At 36.0% G+C, this 22,205-nt stretch overlaps 2 protein-coding genes across 2 annotated transcripts; both read left to right on the forward strand.

Moving 5' to 3' along the window:
- Positions 1 to 1,016: 1,016 nt before the first annotated feature.
- Positions 1,017 to 6,295, forward strand: LOC140791483 (uncharacterized). Its single transcript, XM_073142078.1, has 12 exons — positions 1,017 to 1,102; positions 1,174 to 1,273; positions 1,396 to 1,504; positions 2,416 to 2,504; positions 3,231 to 3,287; positions 3,378 to 3,486; positions 3,586 to 3,687; positions 3,781 to 3,845; positions 4,746 to 4,846; positions 4,922 to 4,986; positions 5,527 to 5,581; positions 5,911 to 6,295. Exons 1-12 carry the CDS (start codon positions 1,045 to 1,047, stop codon positions 6,069 to 6,071), a joined length of 1,071 nt encoding a protein of 356 aa, XP_072998179.1. The 5' UTR covers positions 1,017 to 1,044; the 3' UTR covers positions 6,072 to 6,295.
- Positions 6,296 to 7,704: 1,409 nt separating this feature from the next.
- On the forward strand, positions 7,705 to 20,979 carry LOC140790700 (serine/threonine-protein phosphatase BSL1 homolog). Its single transcript, XM_073140897.1, has 21 exons — positions 7,705 to 8,059; positions 8,152 to 8,212; positions 8,434 to 8,512; positions 8,608 to 8,687; positions 8,794 to 8,888; positions 9,017 to 9,116; positions 9,881 to 9,950; positions 11,110 to 11,211; positions 11,488 to 11,569; positions 11,655 to 11,825; positions 13,384 to 13,576; positions 13,668 to 13,890; positions 13,977 to 14,147; positions 14,217 to 14,455; positions 15,846 to 15,930; positions 16,021 to 16,119; positions 16,204 to 16,403; positions 16,477 to 16,552; positions 19,623 to 19,758; positions 19,852 to 19,991; positions 20,478 to 20,979. The coding sequence occupies exons 1-21, from the start codon at positions 7,867 to 7,869 to the stop codon at positions 20,559 to 20,561; spliced, it is 2,679 nt and encodes an 892-aa protein (XP_072996998.1). The 5' UTR covers positions 7,705 to 7,866; the 3' UTR covers positions 20,562 to 20,979.
- The last annotated feature ends 1,226 nt before the right edge of the window (positions 20,980 to 22,205 follow it).

The following is a 22,205-nucleotide window of genomic DNA, read 5'->3' on the forward strand; positions in this document are numbered from 1 at the left end:
ATATTTATGAGATTTTACACAGTTGAGAAGTCTTGTGTTTGAATGTGCGGAAAAAAGGACTCCCTACATGCTGTATCAAAATAAAGATAGACCATTGGTTAAATTTCAGAATATTATCATTGAAATCATCCAACTCTTTTAAGAATACCATCTTCGATCTAATCTAATTAACTACAACTAAATCCTAACGAAGATGGTGAAAAGACTACTTTAACTTGCATAAATTATTTTAAAAGGGTTAAAACAATGTAATGCTACTGATATCATAACACAAGATAATCTAGATGAAATGTCTTAAATTCCTAATATTTTTGATAAGATCTAGTGATATATAAAGATTTTGATCAGACTAAAAATTTATTTACCAAAATATATAGCATCTAAAATACTAAAACTGGTTTATTTTATTGTAGCCTTAATAAAAATGCTTAATTGCCGAGCAATTATAACTAATTTTGTTTTGGATAATAAAGGCAAAAGATTGGTGTTTTGGATGAGATTTTCACAAATTTTTATTGACTATTATGTAGAAGGGTTTTTTGCGACCTTTCAAAAAATATATTATTTGGTTGTATGCCCTCTAAAGTTTAACTTCACATATATGCTCCTTAAGAACATGTTATTTATATGACAAATATTTCAATGCATCTTTAAAAATTAAAATCTTAATTCAACGACTATAATAATCAGTTTTCATATCTGGTACTAGTTTTCATTCTAAAATCGTATTACATAAGAAAAATAGTATATTAGTTAAGAAGATTTAATTATCGTGTGCATGTGTTCCTCTCAATTAATTTTTAAGTTGAGTCCCAATAATTAAATAGAAAATAGATAAAATTACCTTTAGTTAAAAGATTACATACAAAAACGATGTGTTTTCAGAAGGTATACATATAAATATCAACACTCGACGAGGGATATATAAGTAAATAAGAAATTTTTGAAGGGTATATGTATACAAAAGAAAAAACTCAATCTCTTTTAAAGGATAAACCCACACAGAACGCAAGGATAAACCCACAGTCCTCAGAATAGAGAAAAATGTCTCTCCCTCTCTTCCACCTCGCCCCTGATCTCGCCGTCTCCAGGCTCTGCTTTGGTATCTCTCTCTCTATTTGTGTCTCTCTCTACCTTCATGTATAATTGTATATGTACTATTCTCCATCTCAGGTACCATGACCTTTGGGGAGCAGAACACCTTGTCGCAGTCCTTCCGCCTCCTCGACAAGGCCTTTGAAGCCGGCATCAACTTCCTGGATAGCGCCGAGATGTAATCGATTAGCTCATTTTCTATCCATCTTCTCTCATTCTTGGACTTATTTCTTCTTGAGTCCTTCAAGATTCATCCAATTTATCCACGGTTGACTCTTTTTGTTCCTCTTCTCCGTAAAGGTACCCGGTGCCGCAGCGTAGAGAGACTCAAGGACGGAGCGAGGAGTACATTGGCTGCTGGATGAGCGCGCGGAAGGTCCCCCGTGATCGTCTCGTCCTGGCGACGAAGGTTGAGTTGTTTGTGACTTTTGCTTCTTTTACTGAAATCTGATCCTTTTGGATGCTGTGGATAGTTCAATCTTTTGTTGCAAGAAAAAGGAAAAGTTTAAGTGTACTGGTTCTAGGGATGAAGAAAATAAACTTATTTCATTTCTAGTTATTTCTCTGCTTTCCTGCAAAAAGTCATTCCTTTGCTCTGTTGATTTGCTGTGGCAAAATTTTGCTATTATTTGAATCTGAAGGTCAATCATTCCCAGCTTGGAGATGAAGGTATGGGGGGAGATAAAGAAAAGGGGGTATGATAGTTAAATAGAGGGGCCTCACAGGGGCTAGTCCACGGCTTAACCTTTAGCTAGGTTGGGCTGCAGTTCTTGTATTGGGCGAACCGAAGTGTTAAACAGGACCGTTTAGCGCCGTACAGGGACTAGTCATCTTGTTGCTGGCAGGTGTGGCTATGTGAGTTGACAACAAAACGTGGCTGTATGTGTGACTCAAGATTTTCCTTAGTCAAATAGGCTGTTATGGTGGCAACTGAACATTGGGAGTTTGTGCTGTCCTTATTCTAAAGCTTAAAGCTTTTCCAATCAACATAATGTACTTCTCTTTGCCCTTTTTTAATGGGAGTCACATGAATATAGCCATGTATAGCTGAAGAATGGAAACATGTAGTAATGGAACGTGAAAAACATCAGTCGCAAAGTGAATACTCAAAGCACGCTTTAATGGTCCACAATGCTAACAAATAATAGTGGTTATGCTAATAGTCCCATAGTTGCTTGTTAAGCATTCTATCTTTGAGTATACACATCAAAATGCAATATGAAAATATGAATATCTACCTTATCAAATGAATTTTCTGTTATTCTTTTTCCTTGCATAGAATGTTGCTGTAAAAGGGTAAATAATATGCTCTACCTATAGGTTACCGGTCCATCTGGCCAGATGACATGGATACGTGGGGGGCCTAAGTCTTTGGATGCTAATAACATCCTAGATGCCATTGATAACAGGTTCTATATGTTCCTTCTCAATCTATTTTAGTTGCATTTTTTTTTCATAGTTCAGATGCCAATGTGTATGTTCTTGTTTTGGAAGGAATCATTACTTCATTGTATTCCAAAGCTCCATTAGTTGTACTGATATGGATAACTAGATTGTTGCTTTTTTTTTATAAGTGTTTCATAAAATTCGTCATATTGTTTCATTTCCTTAGCAACTGCATCTGCTATTGTAGGAGTTCCTCGATAGGATGAGTAGGTAAATGGAGTTTCCATTTGTATATTGATAACAATTTAAATTGTTTAGGTATGGTTCTGATTTTAATCATAAAATCAAATAGGCTTAGATCCAATGCATCTGGCTGCTATCCACAGTAGTGCTTGGGTCAATGAGGCCAACCAAGGTATATACTCTCAAACACACAACACACACATATGTGTAGATATGCATCTGTATAACCATAGTGATCATACCATTGCACTCAGGAATTAGTGATTGCTTTAGCAGTATGGTGGCAATGAAAACTCCGCATGCAGTCATGTGGAGGCAGTAGCATGCAATTTATTTTATGCATACATTTTCATGCAGTATCTGAATCATGTCCGATATAACTGCTCTTTAAAATACTCAAAAGCATGTCCTGGAAAATGATGCTTCTCCTCTGCTTCTTCTGAATTTTTTCATCCTAGAACAAGATAGAAAAGCCCAAATGCTTTATTTCTTTTGTCTTGATGCAGTTTGGTCAGATTGTGCACGGATTACATTGACCTTTACCAGATCCATTGGCCTGATCGGTAGATACTCTTTGACTATTTGGGGAATCTGCCAGTTAATAAGTGTTAGTTCAGATAAAGGAAATTTAACTACCTGTATTGTTCATGTAGTTATGTTCCAATGTTTGGGGATACCGAGTATGATCCAAATCGACAGTACACATCAATAGATATAGAGGAGCAAATTGATGTCCTTGGGAAAGCTATGGATGCTGGTAAGGTGTGTTTCAGGCATGTTGTTTTACATTAATCGATGGATGAGGGATCAGTTCAAGAGAAAATGCTATGCTACTCACACAACCAGATATTGTACTGATAGATCAGATACATTGGTCTTAGCAATGAAACACCATATGGGGTAATGAAGTTCCTACAACTTGCTAGGAATTTTCAGCTTGACAGTAAGATAGTATCATTGCAGGTAATAGATTTTTCTTCTTTTTCCTTTTTCAAATTCTATAGCAACTGAATTCATTCTTCCCTTTTCTGTTATTAAGTGTTAGTTTGTTGACAGAACTCATATAACTTGCTTTGCCGGAATTTTGATTCTGGATTAGCAGAATGCTGCCATCATGAGAGGTATTTCTGTTACCATGATTTTGTTTGCAATCTCTGTTATAGTTTTTTATAGTCTATATGTTTGTTATCCAAGTTAGAGCTGAATTGGCAAAAGAAAAGGAAAAAGGAAATATTAATGTAGGCAAGCCCTGCCAATTTTGTATTTTCTACTATTACTGTTGGCTTTCTACTAATATAGTGGAAAGAACAGAATTTTTTCAAACAGGAGTACTAGATCTGCATGTCATTGAAACAGAATTTCAAGTAAAACCTTAACTTACTTTAGATGTGCAATGGAGATATTGCCATGGCATACCATGTGACTCGAAAAGTCAAAATGATTAATGGAATTGTTCTGTTAACCCTTCAATTTTAGCATTCAGTTTTGGTCTTTTGTTGAAGGCATCTACATCTTTGTGATTCTCAGCATTTCCATATGAATTTTCTTGACATCTAGTTTACAAAGTAGATTTTTTCTTATCATCTCCATATATGTAGAGTTTTTCTTTTATGTAATCCTTATATTGCAATGATGCAACATACCAGAAACACTTGCCAATTTTGAGTTTTTAACTATCTTGCTCATTCTTTATGCATTTCTCATCAATCTCTGCTTTATTGAGGTATAAACTCAAGGTAGTGAAAATGCTCCTTTTATGTACTTGTCTACCAAATTTGCCAAAATCTAATGTTAGAATATTAGTCTAGGAAAACTGGGAAGTTAAATATAGGGATAAACACATAAAAGCTATAACCTTTCGATATACTGGATGCTTGTATATTCATTCCATTTCCGCAACATATCTACTCACTTCTTTGTTCAGTTTCATGAAAGAAGTACCTAGATATGACATCTTTAATGTCACTCAGATTTTGCATGATTAACTTTTGAAAATGACTTATTTAAGCATAATATTTCAGAATCGGCTTGTTGGCTTATAGCCCAATGGCCATGGGTATACTTTCAGGGAAGTACTCATGCAGCGGGGGCCCATCTAATGCACGGATGAATCTGTTCAAAGGTTGAAACTCACCTGTTTATTACCTGATTCTTACATTATGTTCTTGCGCTCATGTTATCTCTTTGATTTTTCCAGGAAGGTATTCTGAAGGTGAATGTAGGTACAACCTTTCAAGCTTGACGGTGAAAGCAGCTGTTGAGGTGAGTGTAATCTATTATGGCAGACAGAATATGAGCAAAATTTGAAAGAATAACTGAAACTGAACAAGTTCTATTCTTCCTAGATCTCAGAATTATTGAAGTTGTAGAGTTGTACGTGTAGTCCACTAGTTATTGAAATAAGATATTGTATCAAGTATTAATGATTACCTTGGAGTGCTAATTTATCACATTAAATGGTTGTATTTTCTTCAACTTTGATGCTTATGTGATTGTTACACTTTATCTGGGAAATTTCAGATTTGCTAGCTAAGAATGCTTTCCAGTTTTGGTTATTTTATTCATGAACTCAGTCACAAGTATGTTGTTTCAAAAGCTTCTATTTATACTGGGTGAATTTGCTTTATTCAATCATGCTAGTTAACCTGGTCCGCCCATTCACTTGCTAAGCTCATTGCATGCGACAATTCATGATATGAGAATTAGTGCTTGTTCTTTAAATGAATTAACCAGCTATATTAAAAGATATTTAACCAAGTTCCTGATGAAACTTCTTTAAATTGTGTTCTTATAAATGTGCAGGAATATGTAAAGATTGCTGTAAAATATGGTGTCTCCCCCGCATCTCTTGCAGTTGGTATGTCAAGTAACTCTCATTGGAGGAACGTTAGTTGTTATCTACATGCAAATAGGTCCAAGCCTTATATTTTCTGTCTTGTTATCTTGCATAGTTTCTCTCATTTATGTGCAGTTAAATTTAGCAATTTTGAAGTTTACCTGAATTTTTTGACGTTTACACAAGTTGCCAGGCTACTCCACCAAGAGTGGACTTGTGCAACTTGTGCATATTATCAAAGTAAAAAATATCATCTGTTTGATAGCATCATAGCAGTAAAGTATACCACAATATTGTTATATTTTATTGCTTTTTAACTAATCTTCCTTCTCCTGTGACTTCCTTGGCAGCATTTGTTTTGAAACATCCTCTTGTTGCAAGTGCTGTATTTGGAGCAACTAAGACTTGGCAGCTCAGGGAGGTTCTCGAAGCCACTAAGGTTGACCTCACAGAAGACTTATTGGAAGAGATAAATGAAGTTCATGCGAAATATCCCAACCCTTGCCCTTGATCCGATCCTTTTTTTCATTACCCATCTGTGTCAGTTCATAATGTTTTCCAATAGAGTAAATTGAGCGAATCCAATTGTGTCAATTTTGTTTATACGCAAACCTTATGTCACTTCCTTTCATTAACTCATATGGTGAATTTGTGATAATAGGTCTTATAATTCGTAGAACTTCGGAAGGAACATGTACATTGATGATTTTGATAGTGGAAAAATATTTTTCTAAATTTTGTTCTGAATCGTCATCAGCGTTTTATTGTCAACACTTTTTCTTCTGTTTCTGCATATGACTGAAGATAAGTGTATTATTTATTTTTTGAGAGAAGACAAGTGTATTATTTAGTGATATAAATACTATATTTATAGGTGTATTTGCACCTAATTTTTTTAAAAAAGTTTAAAATAGTAAGATTAAAATTAGCTCTTGTGCACATTTCTTATTTTACTTTTGTGCACCTTATTATATAAAATGTGTGTATCTGGTGTTGAAAAATATAAGCACTCAATTTTCAAGAGCTCAAATTTTACTATTATCAAAAACTTAGATTTTTTTGTTGCAAAATGTCCCTATTTATGTATCATATATGTATGAATTAGTTTCCCTTATTTTCCCTTTAATAATTGGTGAGCGCTGTAGCCTTTTTTATTAAATAGAAAAAGTTGGAAGATCCTGATTAAATTTTCATGAAGAAAATAAATTTTGTACAAAATTAAAGTTTGCGCTAGATAATGAAATCTAGAGACATAAATCAGATTTGTGCATATTCCTATTACTTAATTTTTAGGAGAAATTATATTTTACTTTTTTGTGATTAAGTCTATAATTTTATTTGTGTCATTTCACTTATTTATGATGCAGATTAAATATTTTTTCATCAATTTAGATTTAAAGATATTCATTAGATATAAAATTATAGATAATTTAATAAACTTTTTTAATTCATCTAAAATACTATCAATCCAATTTTAGATGACTGATAAATTTTTGTCACATCTTTGTCATCTAAAATCTGATCGGCATTGAAAAGTTTATTTAATTTTCTACGGCTTTATTTCTAAAAAGTATAGTATAGTGAAAAAAAAAATAACCATTTTAGTTTGAGTATTAACTATGAGGCGATAAAATGAGAAATAAAATTATAGGAGTTAAATGAATTTAAACTGAATCACATGGATGTAAGATATAATTTCTCCTCAGAAATTTATAGTAAGTTCGTGCATATGACTTGAATCATTAGTTTTTATCTAATTACAATCATGTTGAATTATATCTAATATCCCAATAATTTATGTTTTAAGTTTTGAGGTAATTGAATTTAAGAAACCGTTCACAGTTGACTATCGTAAAATAAAGATCAGCTGATCAGAGAACATCAACCAATCAAAACCTTCCACGTAAGTTATTTGTGCATACGGACTTACACCCCCCAGCTAGAATTTCGTCCCCTCCACATCGTCAAATGAAATAAGGTGGCCGAACGGAATTAAATGACTCGCAATAGTGACCCAACACAGAGACGAGGACACAACAAACTAATTGAGACGTGGCATGCGACTACTAGCTCAATTTAGTGAGCCCCACTAAGAGTGCAGTACACCAGGTCCCTCTAGGGTTTCCTAATTCTCCACTGGGACGACTCCTCTACTACCCCTCTCTCTCTCTCTCTTCCGATCCCTCGCAATTCCCCCTCTCTTCTGTCCCCTCCCTCCCTCTCTCTCTCTCTCTCTCTCTCTCTCTCTCTCTCTCTCTCTCTCTCTCTCTCTCTCTCTCTCCTCTGAAGTCGGCGGAGGTGGAGCGATGAGTTCGAAGTCTGCGCCGACTTACCGGCCGTTGGAGGCGAGCTGGGCGACGGACGACGACTCCCCTGGTCCTCGCTGTGCCCACTCGCTCACGGCGATGGCGGCGACCAAGAACCATGGCCCACGACTTATACTATTCGGCGGCGCCACCGCCATTGAGGGCGGCTCTTCTTCCGGTGTCCCCGGAATCAGTAATCAATTCCCCTATTACCTCCGTTTCTAACTCTTTCTCGGTTCGATCTGACGGTTATGACGTTGTTGATCCTCTTGTTTCGGTATTAAGGGATCGCGGGAGTGACGAACTCGGTGCATATGTTTGATGTCCAGTCGAGAAAATGGAGCAGGTTGGATCTTTTTATCCGTTTCTGCACTCTTCTTGATGTTGTCAGTTCCGGGTTTTGCGTTTTAGGTAAAGATTCATTTTTTATATCTAGAATTGGAAGTAGAAGAATCGGATTTCGGGGTAAAGATTTTTTTTTTATCAGTAGCAAGTTTTCTTTCTTTCGGGGTACAGATTGCTGTTTGGGTTCCTTATGAGATTGACGTGGGAACTCTAAATTGACAGGATCCACCCGGTAGGGGACCCACCTTCTCCGAGGGCTGCTCATGCTGCGGCTGCTGTTGGGACCATGGTTGTCTTCCAGGTTATATGAATTTTGACTAGTAAATTTTGGAAATTCTGGGTTGTTTGATTTGTTGGTTATTTTGTGTTGAGATAATACATTTGTGCTGTTGCTAGGGTGGGATTGGGCCTGCTGGGCATTCTACGGATGATCTCTACGTGCTTGACATGACAAACGATAAATTTAAGTGGCATAGGTGATAATTTGAAGTCCTGTATTTTCTATGGGTTTGTTTTCATTTTAAGAGATTGCACTTCCAAATGCTTGATATGTTGTACCCGCATTGGTACATTTCATCATAGGTTGGTGGTTCAAGGACCTGGACCTGGCCCTCGCTATGGCCATGCAATGGACTTGGTTGCACAACGTTATCTTGTAACAGTTAGTGGGAATGATGGTGAGTTCTAGCGTCCAGCACTTGCAAGGGCTTTTCTGCGATTTAATTCATAATGCTTGCTTAGTTTCCAAGAGGAAATTCTAAGGACTTTTATACGGGCACTCAGAAACTATACTTGTTTGGTGCAGGGAAGAGGATCTTATCTGATGTTTGGGCATTAGACACGGCACAAAAGCCATATAGATGGCAGAAACTCAATCCTGAAGGCGACAGACCTTCGGCGAGAATGTATGCTTATATGCACCGACTTTATTGGATGATATCTTTATATACTCCATTTTCTTCCCTATTATATATATTTCTAAATGGGAATCTTGATCCTTATTTTCCAGAAAGTCAATCCTACTGTTGTGAAAGTTTGCAGCATTTTCTGTTGCATAAGAATTTTTAAAATCTTTTTATTTCTCATATTGAAACCAGTGGTGATGCACCTGATGACAATTCTATGTATATCTAATGGATTTCATATTCATATGGTAAACAATCATAAGGGATTTTTCTTGTAAACTTAGATGGCTAATGTGCTTCCATTTGCAATAGAATTTACAGCATAGCCATTACAGCAAGCTTCTTTCAAGTAAACTCGGCACTTAATTTTCCATTAAAAGTTAAACCAAATTTCTGTGGTAATATACTAGTAAAATAACCTTTGATTTGGGTCTAGCTTGTTTTGATTAATTTCATTATTTCTTCTCGTTGTTATAGTTGTTTAATATTTCTTTTCCCCACATAAGTTGAATTTAAACCATTATATTTATCACAAATTTTGAGGTTTCTAGATATCTTGCCTATCCAAAACTGAAGCTTAATCCAAATTCCAAAATTATCTCTAGAAATTAATATCTCTTCGATTAATATGCAGTTTATAATTTTGTAGAACATACAATTATCACTTGGTACAGCATAACTATTCCTTCTATAATCTATTCAGTTTCTCCTAGAAAGTTAACTGCACTTACTCCAAACCTCTTCCATTGTCTATGTTTTCATAGGTATGCTACTGCTAGTGCACGTTCAGATGGTATGCTTTTACTTTCTGGTGGAAGGGACTCATCTGGAGTGGTATAATTGTCTTTTCTTTCCCTTTCTGATATTTGATTATTTCATCAATTTAGTGGTTTCAGAATAATGCTATCAATTTATATTAAAAGTTAAAAAAAAATCATAACTATGAGCCTAGCAGAAGTGATAATTGTGGATAAAAGTACAATATAAAGAGCATTACTTCATGCATTCTCTTATGCTAAATTGCTAACAAATGTTTTCATTTAAATGCATCTAACAATACCAAGTAAAAAGAAGCGGGTACCTGACTACATCTAGTTCACTCTCTTATCCTTCTTCTCTCTCTCTCCCCCATCCTCTTCGCCTCATTTCCATGGAGCCTAGTAAGAAAACAAACATCCATGGTGAAAAAATGCCTTGACTCCATTGAGGAGGTCAAGACGGTCTTCATACACTTAGATGCAAACTGTTATTGCAAAATCTCGGCCGAGATCACTGACATTGGCGGCTCTCTTGGCTCTGGCATCCACTTCAATGAGCTATGAGGCATGATGAACTAGATGGCCCAATCGCTATAGCTTTGTTGACTTTGAGGAGTTTGCGGTCTTCCCCCATTGTGGATGCTTTCATTGGAGTGGTTGGAGAATTATGGCGGCACACCCAAGAAATCAATCCAAATCATGGAGGATGATAACTGGAGAGGCTTCTTCCAGCTGCTGCAATGCTGATTCGTGGAGTTGGGTAACTTTGGTGAAATGGGTGCAATGGAATAGATAGAGTGGAAAAAGAACAAGGGTGATGGAGAACCAAGTCTGTGTACCGGTTTTTTTTCCTGGTGTTAACAGATGCATCAAATGAGAGGCATCTGTTAATGTTTAATAGAGGGGCGTATTGCTAGCTGCACTTGTGCGAGGCATCTAGTTGTCTTTACCTGAAATTATACCTCCATGTGTTGCGGAAGAATATGTATTACTGTAAGCATAAATACATGTATACTTTACAATTATTATAAACTATATATGAGTCTGCCTCGTACAAAACATTGCAGTAGACTCAATTGTATAAATGGAGGGTTATTCCTTGCAGGTTACATTTGTTGTAAGACTGTGTTCCATTGGACTCCAAAAGGATTGGTCACACAATTATTATTATTTTTCTGATTTTATTGACTATTAAAGGTTATTGATTATTTTGCCATTACTTAATGTATTTACAGCCACAATCTGATGCCTATGGACTACTAATGCATACAAATGGCCAGTGGGAGTGGACTCTTGCTCCTGGGGTGTCTCCATCGCCAAGGTATCAGCATGCAGCGGTAAGTTATTCCAAAAGCAATGATCATTACAATCATTAGCGAATTATATACAACAAAGTAATTCTGGATTATTTCTTTTTCTCCTGTCTGGTTCCCTAGCAGGGGCACACATTTAGGCATTATTTTCCTAAATTAAATTGTTCTGAATAATGAATTCTGTACCTTCTATTCCTTTTTTACCTTGCTACAATATCAATGTTTTGCAAACACTCTAGTTGCCTTTGCATTCTTTTTTATTTTATTTTTTTCACTGGTAGTGACAATAACAAGTGATAGGTGTTTGTTGGTGCTCGGTTGCATGTCACTGGAGGTGTTCTCAGGGGAGGACGAGCTATTGAGGGTGAAGGCACTATGGCAGGTAACTTACTAGTTCTTTTCTGATCATTTCTTGCATGCTTATTCTTTGACAATATTATTTTATTTTACCATGTTGTCTTTTGCAGTTCTGGATACGGCTGCTGGAGTGTGGCTGGACAGAAATGGTATTGTTACCTCGTCCCGCACTCACAGGTCCTCAAATGAACATGATACATCTTTAGAGCTCCTTCGTCGTTGCCGTCATGCATCTGCATCTGTTGGCTCTCAGATATACGTTTATGGTGGTCTCAAAGGAGGTAAATTTGGATAACCTATAATATTTTAGACTTGTATATCATTCATCTTTGATATAGATCTAGTATGTTTTTGGCATCAACACCCAGCAACATTGTGTGGTAAAAAAAAAAAAAAGCAATAGTGTAAATTTTATCCTCTTCAACTACTATTAGTATTGCCACAGAGTCCTGTTTTCACCATGTATTGTACAGATGCTTTTCTGAATTAAAAAAAACCATCTCTATAGGTATAACTGAAGCAAGTCGATCTAACAATCAGTTAGATACAAATTTTCGAAGCACAAGTATATTAAGAAATGGTTAAGATGAGGGTAATATTAAACTTTTAAGTTTTAAAGTATATCAGCTGAAAACATTATCTAGGGTCAAGTAACTACCAATGTTTTAGGTGAAGAAGAACATGAAGCAAGAAGAAGGCCCAGTGGAATTTTCTATCATGCTAAGCATGCTTGTTTTAGTTCTCTCATTAAGAGTCACTTTTGAATTTAAGCATACTAGTAAATTACACAAGATTTGCTAGAAAAATCTTAGTCACACTGTTTACTTATTTAGTACTTTAATATTACATTGGTATAACTTATTTAATATATTGATATTACAGTGGTGTAAGATCATTTGTTATATCTCTCTAAACCTTTTTGTCTAGAGACCTTTTTTCATTGAAACTTTCTTGACAATGATTTTCAGATCAACGATAGTTGTGCTACAGTCACAGACCGTATTGACCACTGGCCGTGCCGCAAGAGAGGGAGAGAAAAAAAGGGAGAATTGTCTCGTCGCCGTCACTAACCTTGCGCTTGCCCGCTCTCGCCAAGTGGCCAAGAGCGGGTGAGCGGCGAATTTGCTACGAGAGGTGCCATGCGGCACCCCTAGTGCCACGTGCCGGTATGCTGCCGGCACGGCTATCCATGTTTCAGATTCTTAATATTATGAGACCCAGTGTATAGGACATGATGTTTTTAACAAATATTGTCGGAGTCTATATGAATACATAAGCACCTCGCTTACTGTCATTTTCGATGTTCTTCCCTGCTCTGACAGGTTGCACCTATTGATATGGCTGATGTTGACATTTGACATATCCATTTGTAGACCTAGTATAAGAGTCAGTTACAAGATTATGTGAAGCATGAGAAATATCATCTGTTTGATTCAATGTAGATATCCCAATTTAACAAGTATCGTCATCTTAGAATGATTTATCCAAGATTTTGGCATATCAATAAAGTGACCTCGTGAGTGAAAAACTCATATGGATCCCTTCCATCAGATTTGATGTTGGAAGCATTGATTTTGTTGCTATTATCATGTGATTTATAATAAATCATTTGATGAACTAACCCGCACGGGCTGCACAGTTGTGGTCTTTTTGTATGCTGTATTCTGCAAACTAAAATTTTACTAGCATCTTCCGAAGAATTAATTGCTTTCTAATTCATTATTAAAGTATAACTTTAGTTTCTCTTTATCTCATATCTTTCTCCATTAAGAGTTTATAAAATTGCTTTCTTATTTATTTTGGTACTACCTCTGATCTTTCTACATGTTCTTTCCACAGATATTCTACTTGGCGACTTTCTTGTTGCAGACAATTCATCTTCTCATTCTGAAATAAGTTCCCCCATTTACAATGGTAATAATGTTCCTTCTGGAACAAATCACATACATAGCCAAGATGTCAGTTCTTCTTCTATATCTGCCAAACAATCTGGGGATAACATATCAGAGACCATCTCTTCCGCTGGTTTGAGGTTTTCTTGATTTTTCCTTTTCTATTCTATTTCTGTTTTTGTGTTAAATTGATTTCTTCTGCTGGTAACTAACTCTCTTCTCTTTTACCAGCTCGGATAAAAAATCAATTGATATGCTAATTCAGGCCTCTGCCGAAGAAGCTGAAGCTGTTAGTGCTGCCTGGAGAGCTGCAAAGGAAGCATCTACAATCACAGAAGAAAGCCTTTCAGATGAAAAAGAATCTGCACCTGAAGTAAATGAAAATTTGCAGTTGTCAGAGGATATGGATGATACTGGTCCCCTTCAACAAGATGTGCGGCTGCATCCTAGAGCAGTATGTTATTTTTGTGAATTTTATTTCTAGTTTTTCACTATTTCCATTTTTTAGAATTAGTGATGCAATACAATCTGACATTTCAGGTAGTAGTTGCCAAAGAAACTGTAGGCAATTTGGGTGGACTGGTCCGGCAGCTTTCACTGGATCAGTTTGAGAATGAGAGCAGAAGAATGTATCCTTCAAATGGTGACCAGGCATATCCAACCAAGAAGTGCTTAAATAGACAGAAGTCTCCACAAGGCTTGCATAAGAAGGTAGGCATGAGCCCTTATTTCTATCTTCTCTATGATAAGACAACTATTTTACATCATTCCTTGCCCCAGGTTATTTCCTTGCTGCTCAGGCCAAGAAATTGGAGAGCTCCCACTAATAGGAGCTTTTTTCTTGACTCATATGAAGTCGATGAGCTTTGTCGTTCTGCTGAGCAGATATTTATGCAGGAGCCCACCGTTTTGCAATTGAAAGCTCCAGTTAAAGTATTTGGTGATCTTCATGGACAATTTGGGGACCTCATGCGCTTATTTGATGAGTATGGTTTTCCTTCAACAGCTGGAGACATAACGTAAGTTATATTTGCATTTCGTTGTATGCTTTGAAATTTACAAAGAGCAGGTTTGAGTGAAGATTATTAATATATGACGAAGTATTTTATTTATACATGTCCCTAGGCACTTTCCCTGAGGTGATTCTGTGCTTTAGAAACCATTTTGGCAAATGATTTACATATCAAAGATTTTTCCGTACGCTCCCATTATATCAACATTATGAACATATGAAACATCGTATTTAAGACTTGTAGACTCCTCTAGTCACTTTGATTGTGAGATATGCAATCAGTGTTACAAGTTCTTTTGCTAGACATAGTTTTGTTTTACATATATTGCTGCCAAATGGAAGGATTTTATATGGTCATTATGGCTTGAAAACTTGTATTAATCATGCCAGGCCTTTACTGGATTAGGGACCTTTGTGCCTCTGATTGAACCCGGATTTGTTTATAGATATTAACTAAAGGATCTTCGTTCTGTAAGATAACAATTTGATGGTAAGAGTTACTTTTCTAATGATTCTATAGAGTTTTTACGGTGTCTATGGAAATTCTTCAAGTTTTGTGTTGCATTTTGTTCTACAGTTTCGCTGCTGCTTGTACTTTGTATATGGTGGTCTTTAAATGAAACAAGGTCTTACTTAATTCATCTTCTTCCAGAAGCTCCAAGAAGAATCTCTCTTGCCTAGCAGAATATAACTGTGGAATTCAATTGAATTCAACAATTAGAATTTACGCCTTAAATTTCTAATGCATCACCTATTAGGTGGTGTCTTCCATTGCCCAGCTAGATGCATGAAAATTTGTGTAATGAATTAGAGTTAAAACTAATGCATACTACTTACATGATTTATTGTCAATAGAGATTTCCTTCAATTTTCAAGGCACAAAACATTTGACAGCAATGCACATTCTCTTTCAACATAGGCAAAAGATACAAATGTTGAATTGCCAGATCTGATTATAGTCCAGTGAGAAGTGTGGAATATTTTGTATAACATTGGAACAAAGAATCACTGGCCCTTCTATATCTCCTCTGACATGCAAATTGATAGTGCATTTAGCAGCTTCTTAAATTACTGCTGAAGGTGCTAAGCCAAATTCGTGGTCGTATTAATTTCATGTCCATATGAATGATGTGTAGACACTGCTGGAGAACTTTCATGCTTAGCTATTAGAGGATCCCTGTGTTTTGATCTTGACAGTGATATGAGAGGCTAGGTATATGAGGAAATCATGGTCCAGATTCAATAGTAGTAGGGAAGGGGTCATCTTATCTAGCTTGATTTATACTGGATTAGTAGATCTAACCCTGCTTGTTGTAATAGCTCAATATGTACCATCTTGAACAGAAAAATCTGTTAGGCAAATATTTTATTTGATGTTTTCCTTTTGTTTTGTTAAGGTACATAGACTACCTTTTCTTGGGAGATTATGTTGACCGAGGGCAACATAGCTTAGAAACTATAACATTGCTTCTTGCCCTTAAAGTAAGTTTCCGCCACATCTACTCCACATTTTTGTTGAAATGCTATAGCTACATGAAATACTTCTGATTCTTTATGATTCAACTTGTACAGATAGAGTATCCAGAGAATGTTCACCTGATAAGAGGAAACCATGAGGCTGCTGACATTAATGCACTTTTTGGCTTCCGACTTGAGTGCATCGAGAGAATGGTAGGGATCAAAGGTGTAAGCATTTTTTTTCTGAATAAATAATTTTAAAAAAAATACTGAATTACTGATCATGATTTGTTGCAGGGGGAAAGTGATGGGATATGGGCATGGACTCGATTTAATCAACTCTTCAATTGTCTCCCTCTTGCGGCTCTAATAGAGAAGAAAATCATTTGCATGCATGGTGGCATTGGAAGGTCCATTAACTCGGTGGAGCAGATTGAGAAACTTGAAAGACCTATTACAATGGATGTCGGATCAATAGTTCTGATGGACCTTTTGTGGTACTCATCCTTCTCTTATGTATGATAAGTATTTTTGGTTTCTTTTTCATATAAAATGTCTTCTGAGTTGCAGGTCTGATCCTACAGAGAATGATAGTATAGAGGGTTTAAGGCCAAATGCAAGGGGACCCGGCCTAGTCACTTTTGGGGTATGACAATACATGCATGTAGAATGATTGTGTTCTTAAATACACACATGTAGAATGATTATTTTCTTAAATACAGACATGCATGATTGTGTTCTCCTCTATTTAACATATCTTTGTCCTCACTAACATTATTTATTATTGTATGGAATAGTTATTCGAAATTTTAGTTTAATAAGATCACCTTATTAGGGCTATGGTTTATTTATATGAAATCTTCACTAAGATCCATAATGCTGATTTTTGTTTAAGATTTAGTTAATTATGCAGTCTATGAAGAAGTACAATTTTCATGTGTAGGTTATGACCTATATCCGCTATGTAGTTCTTCATAGCAATTATCTTACATAAGAGAGACCCAGCTTTTGAGGCATTCTAAAATCCAAGGCTTGTGAGAAATTTCTTAAGTTTCCAGGCTGAGTGATCCTGAAACTGTTTCTTCCTGCAGATCTATAAAATTTCTCCTCTTAAATCAGATATACAAACTGGATAAGTTGACACTTGTAGGAAATGATGCAGGCTTTAGTAAAATGGGATCATACTAGTGATGAGGAGGTTAGTCATGTGAGTATACATGTCAAGAGATTTTGCAAATTCTGTGTCCAGAAATCCCTGTATGAAAAGTTATAGACATTCCTAAACAATGAAAAACAAAAGGGTTTATGTAAGTTTCTGTATGGTTTCAAAAGTTGCCATGATTGTACTATTGTAGGATCTAAAAGTCGGCCTTTAGATTAGAGCTAATAATTGGGCAGGTCGGGTTTGGGCCGAACTGGGCTGGCCCTTTTCACCGTTTCATCAACCAAGGTTTTGGGCCGGGCCGGAGATTAGTTGGACCTGCAGCCTTTGGGAGAGAGGAGAGAGCGAGGAGGAGAGAGGAAGAAAGAGAAGATAAAAAAAGGGTTGCCGATAGAGGAAGGAGAAGAAGAGAGAGGAGGAGAAGACATAAGAGGAAGGAGAATAAGAGAGGAGGAAAGGGGAAGAAGGGGAGGAAGGGGAGAGAGAGAGAGAGAGAGAGAGAGAGAGAGAGAGAGAGAGAGAGAGAGAGAAGATGGGCAATTCAGTTGTGCAGAGAGAGAGAGAGAGAGGAGAAGAAAGAAAGAAAAAGATAAATGGGTTTTGTGTGGCTGCTTTCAAGCATGGCCAGGTGGACAGGGACCTAACTGGTATTCACCAACTCCAAGTCGGATTCAGGCCAGGCTATGCTAGGCTAAAGTCAGGCTTGTGTGGGGCTTAATTTTGGTCTAAGTCGAGCAGTTTCTGGCCAGGCTTGGGCGGGCTGAGCTTTTTGGTCAGGTCTACTTCAGATGAAATTACAGAAGTGCAAGTATTGCAGAGGTTAAGGGTGACTTGTAAGATCTCTTCCGTCTTATTATAGAAGTCTCAGTTTCTGGACAATTTACTGAGTTTCTCAATACAATTGTTCATTTTTTAATCCTCTAATTAAGACTTGAACCTGAAATATTGATATGATCAGTTAATCCATTAAACAGTAATTTCACTTATTTTTATAGTGTAAAAGGATGAATCTGTACATGTGTACAGCCTTACCTACTTAGCATGTACCTGCGTCATTTCTTGGCATCCTAGGTATAAGGTGATAGGATGTGGCAGAATTATCGGAGACAATAGGAAGAATAAAGTACTGACCTGAATAACTAAATCAAATCTCATCAGTTTTGTCTTATCAAAATAAAAGGAGCATTCAATTTTAGAATAGTGAAAAAGACGGTTCCTAAATTCCTCCCTGAAGTGGTTATTGAAATCAACGTACATAGGCCTGTGAGGGGCTGATTCTATTTTTGAAAAAAACACAAGAATTAAAGATTGGCTAAAGGCTTTGTGTACCATGGTTGTGTTAGTTATTACATTCCTTAACTGTTCTCATTGAGGCAGAGAAGACAATGTTTCCCTCATCTTTAGTAGTTCAGAAGATAGAACTTGCTTATTTGTGATCCTTTTGATTGAAAAGATTTCTCAAACTCGTCCTCTAGTCAAATCGGGAAAGACATCTCCTTCGAAGGATGTAGGCTTTGTGCATGGTTTTGTTAGTTATTTAGTTTTTAAAGTATTCTCATCTAGTGGAAGAGAAGACAAAAAGTTCCTTCCATCTTGTGCGCTGGAGCCTTATTAATTAGATTCATTACGTTTGATTTAAATTTTCTTTATTTGTTGTTCAAGTCTTTGGGAATTTTGGTACTTTATATTTCTTGCATCCCTCTTTTGTTCATTCTTCGGGTTTTGATATAAGTTGATCCAGGAAAGACTCATGATTTGAGCTTTAGGGGACTAATGTGTTTTAATATTTCCGTGACAGTATGAGATATTAGGGCCAAAAAGTCATGACTCAAGAGGCAGAGAGGGGGGAAAGCACAATATTAGGAAAGAACACTGCATCCACTTTTCCTTGTGCAATATCTCCTTAGTTGCTCCCTCTGTGCTGATGAAGCAAGGCTGACCTGGTGAATGTTGTGGACCTTAAATCTGTTGAATCTATTCCCATTTAGTAATATAGAACAAGATATTCAAGCAAATTGGAGGTCTCACATGTAAGTAATTTCTCATACATTGTTGAATAGGTTAAGAATAATATCTTAAACTTGTGAGAGATTGGGATTGCACCAAGAAAATTTTCAGATTTCAAATCAAGGAGCATTGTAGATTCTAGCGGTCAACTGAGAGCATATGAATGGGGATGCTGCAGATGTTTGGACGGTTAAAAGTAGTAGTAAATTAGCAGTAGCAACCTATGAGGAACTAAGATCTCCTAGGTGATGTGATATCACATGCCCCTTGATAGTATTGAACTGTATACAGCTGCGTATGGTCTGGCATTCTCCTTGGATTTTCTTTTGTCTGAAAACAGATGTTCAATTAGTGTTTAAATTCTTTTTTGTTCTTTGTTCTTTTCTTTCTTATTTGCAAGATGCATGATGCATTTGTGGCATTGGTTCTTGAAATTATCTTCCAAGGCACAGTAGGATAGTTCTGCTGTACTCATTATGAATTCTCAGTCACTAATAGGTAGTACTAAATTTGCTTCTAAAGTATCCTTTGTGTGATAAACATGCAGCCTGATCGAGTCACTGACTTCTGCAAGAGAAACAAATTGCAACTCATCATAAGAGCTCATGAATGTGTTATGGATGGGTTTGAACGTTTTGCTCAGGGCCAGCTGATCACTTTGTTTTCGGCAACTAATTATTGCGGTAGTTAAGCCTCCTTTTCTTATCATCTCTTAATACTTGTACTGGTAGAGCATTAGTACAGTGCTTTTGCGCTAACATGTAGCTTGCATCAAGGTACTGCAAACAACGCTGGAGCAATACTTGTGGTTGGAAGAGGACTAGTTATAGTTCCAAAGTTGATTCATCCACTTCCACCACCTCTTCAATCACCTGAGTCTTCACCAGAGCATGTATTGGAGGACACTTGGATGCAGGTTAGACCAACTTTACTTTGCACGTGTCATTACTTGGGAGTTGGGATAATACCAATTTCTGACAACTATGTCAGAGTAACAGCTTTTTTACTTTTCATCCCCTAGATATATCACAGTTCGGACATCTTCATTGCCAAAATCTTCTCTGTCTAGGCACAGTACTGTGAATACGAAAGTGATGGTGTTTCTTCATGACATGATGATTCTTGAACTAGTTTAACTAGTAACTAACTGATCTATTTTACGAATTATTAACTAAATGGAAGTTGGATGGACATAATTAATAAAAGATTGATGTTTTAAAATGGTACATATTCACAAGGCTTGATGACAAATAAACACAATTTTCCACTTGATGTTGTTCTACAATGTTCCTACAGAAAGTGTAGTTACTGTCAAGCTATTCAAAATGTATCTTCAAGGAATTTCTGCGGTTACTCTGGCAGATATTTGCAATTAATTCACCACCAACTCCCTTGCTTGCAGGAGCTCAACATTCAAAGGCCACCTACGCCAACTAGAGGTAGGCCACAATCTGCAAATGACCGGAGTTCTCTTGCATACATATGACCATAACTTTTGGCAGTTCGCGGTAGAATTTCCCCATCCCAATTACCATGCGTTCACTATTACATGGTACATAATGTGTGTACATCGGCACTGCTTGGCATTGGAGTGTCGATGTGTTTTTTCCGGTGCAACATAATGCTCAATAAGTGTTCCCCATCTCCATCGATGTAACTTATCATAGTTCACTTATAATTCTAGTGTACATGATCAGGTATATTATGAGGCGATCTTGTAATATTTGTAAAAGTTGAGCTACAGTCATATCAAAGCTTTTGTTGTACATAGCCAAATAGCTGAGTTTTATTTGCTTTTTTGAGGAGTACGTGTAGTGAACCTCTAAGTCCATACGATACTTGTATCATGCTTTCTTCACATTATTACCAGGTTTTGCAATAAATTTGCTTTTGTTTCAGAAAAATCTGGTGATTTTTTCAATCATATATCTATTATCGCATTACTTGAGGTTTACAGAAAATAGAGATCACACAGTCAAATCACTTTATGACCTTATCTATTACTGCATGGTCTTCATCTTAGGGTGATTATTGGACTAATTAGATGATAACTTGTGTTCCTGCCCACTTCAGGAAGGGACTCGGCAAGCTCCTCTCCATTTAGTGCCCAAAAATTTATGCAGTATAAATAAGAGGGTTTTGAAATTTAATTCTATTTTATTTTTTAATTTAGCATATAAAATTGAGTTCATATAACTTTTTACAGTTTATGTATATATTGTTATAATGTGAGTGCACATGCACACTAGAATTCATTTAATTATAATTAAATTATAAAAGCTACTTAAAAATCATATCGTTCTACTTAAAAATTAATTAGATTTATTTGTAGATGTTAATGGATAACAATTTGATGGCTAGATTTACTTTTATATTAATTCTATAGATTTTTTCAGGGTGTCTATGCATATACTTTTACCCTTTCTTCTCAAATGAAAATAGAAGAAGAAACAGCTAAAATGCTCATAAGCATTTCACCATCAATATTTAATGGATAAAAAAGATTTTAATATAAATTTTATATAAAATTATCTACCAAATACTATCTCACAACTAATGCACTAGAAATTTATGCAGCATAAAATAGTGTGAATAGAACCCAATATTGAGTAGAATATGGATGGAAATGGCTATCATTGATTTTTATATATACGTTTTGAACTCTTTTTTTTACCACATAGATTTCCTAACCTAAGAAACTTCTTACTTCAGAGAATTTATGTAGAATCTATTTCAGAAGGTGTATGTGAAAATAGTAACAGTTATAATTATCCTGTAACAATATCCCAAAATTGATGGATAGCCAATTACTATTATATATTCAAATTAGATAATATATAAATCTAACTCTAATAATTCATATATGTTTCTTACCAATAGAACGCTCTATAGAGTACATGTATTGCCTATTTCTGGATGGCTATAAGAATTGAGGTTGGTGAAAATAAAATGAGAAGCTGGTGGTCATCCAATTTTGTCCTCCAATAATCTAGGGGCTATTAGAAAACAATTTAGAGATGAAAGGTCTTCAAAAAAAATTTATGGGATTCTATGATTAGTTGTTAAATAAACATCAACTGCCTGAGGTCAGTAGGTGAATAAAATAATCTATCTTCTTAATTGCAGTTTA

Source organism: Typha latifolia, chromosome 6 (genome assembly GCF_019914945.1).
Source record: "Typha latifolia isolate L0001 chromosome 6, TyphaL0001v2, whole genome shotgun sequence".
Lineage (NCBI taxonomy): Eukaryota > Viridiplantae > Streptophyta > Magnoliopsida > Poales > Typhaceae > Typha > Typha latifolia.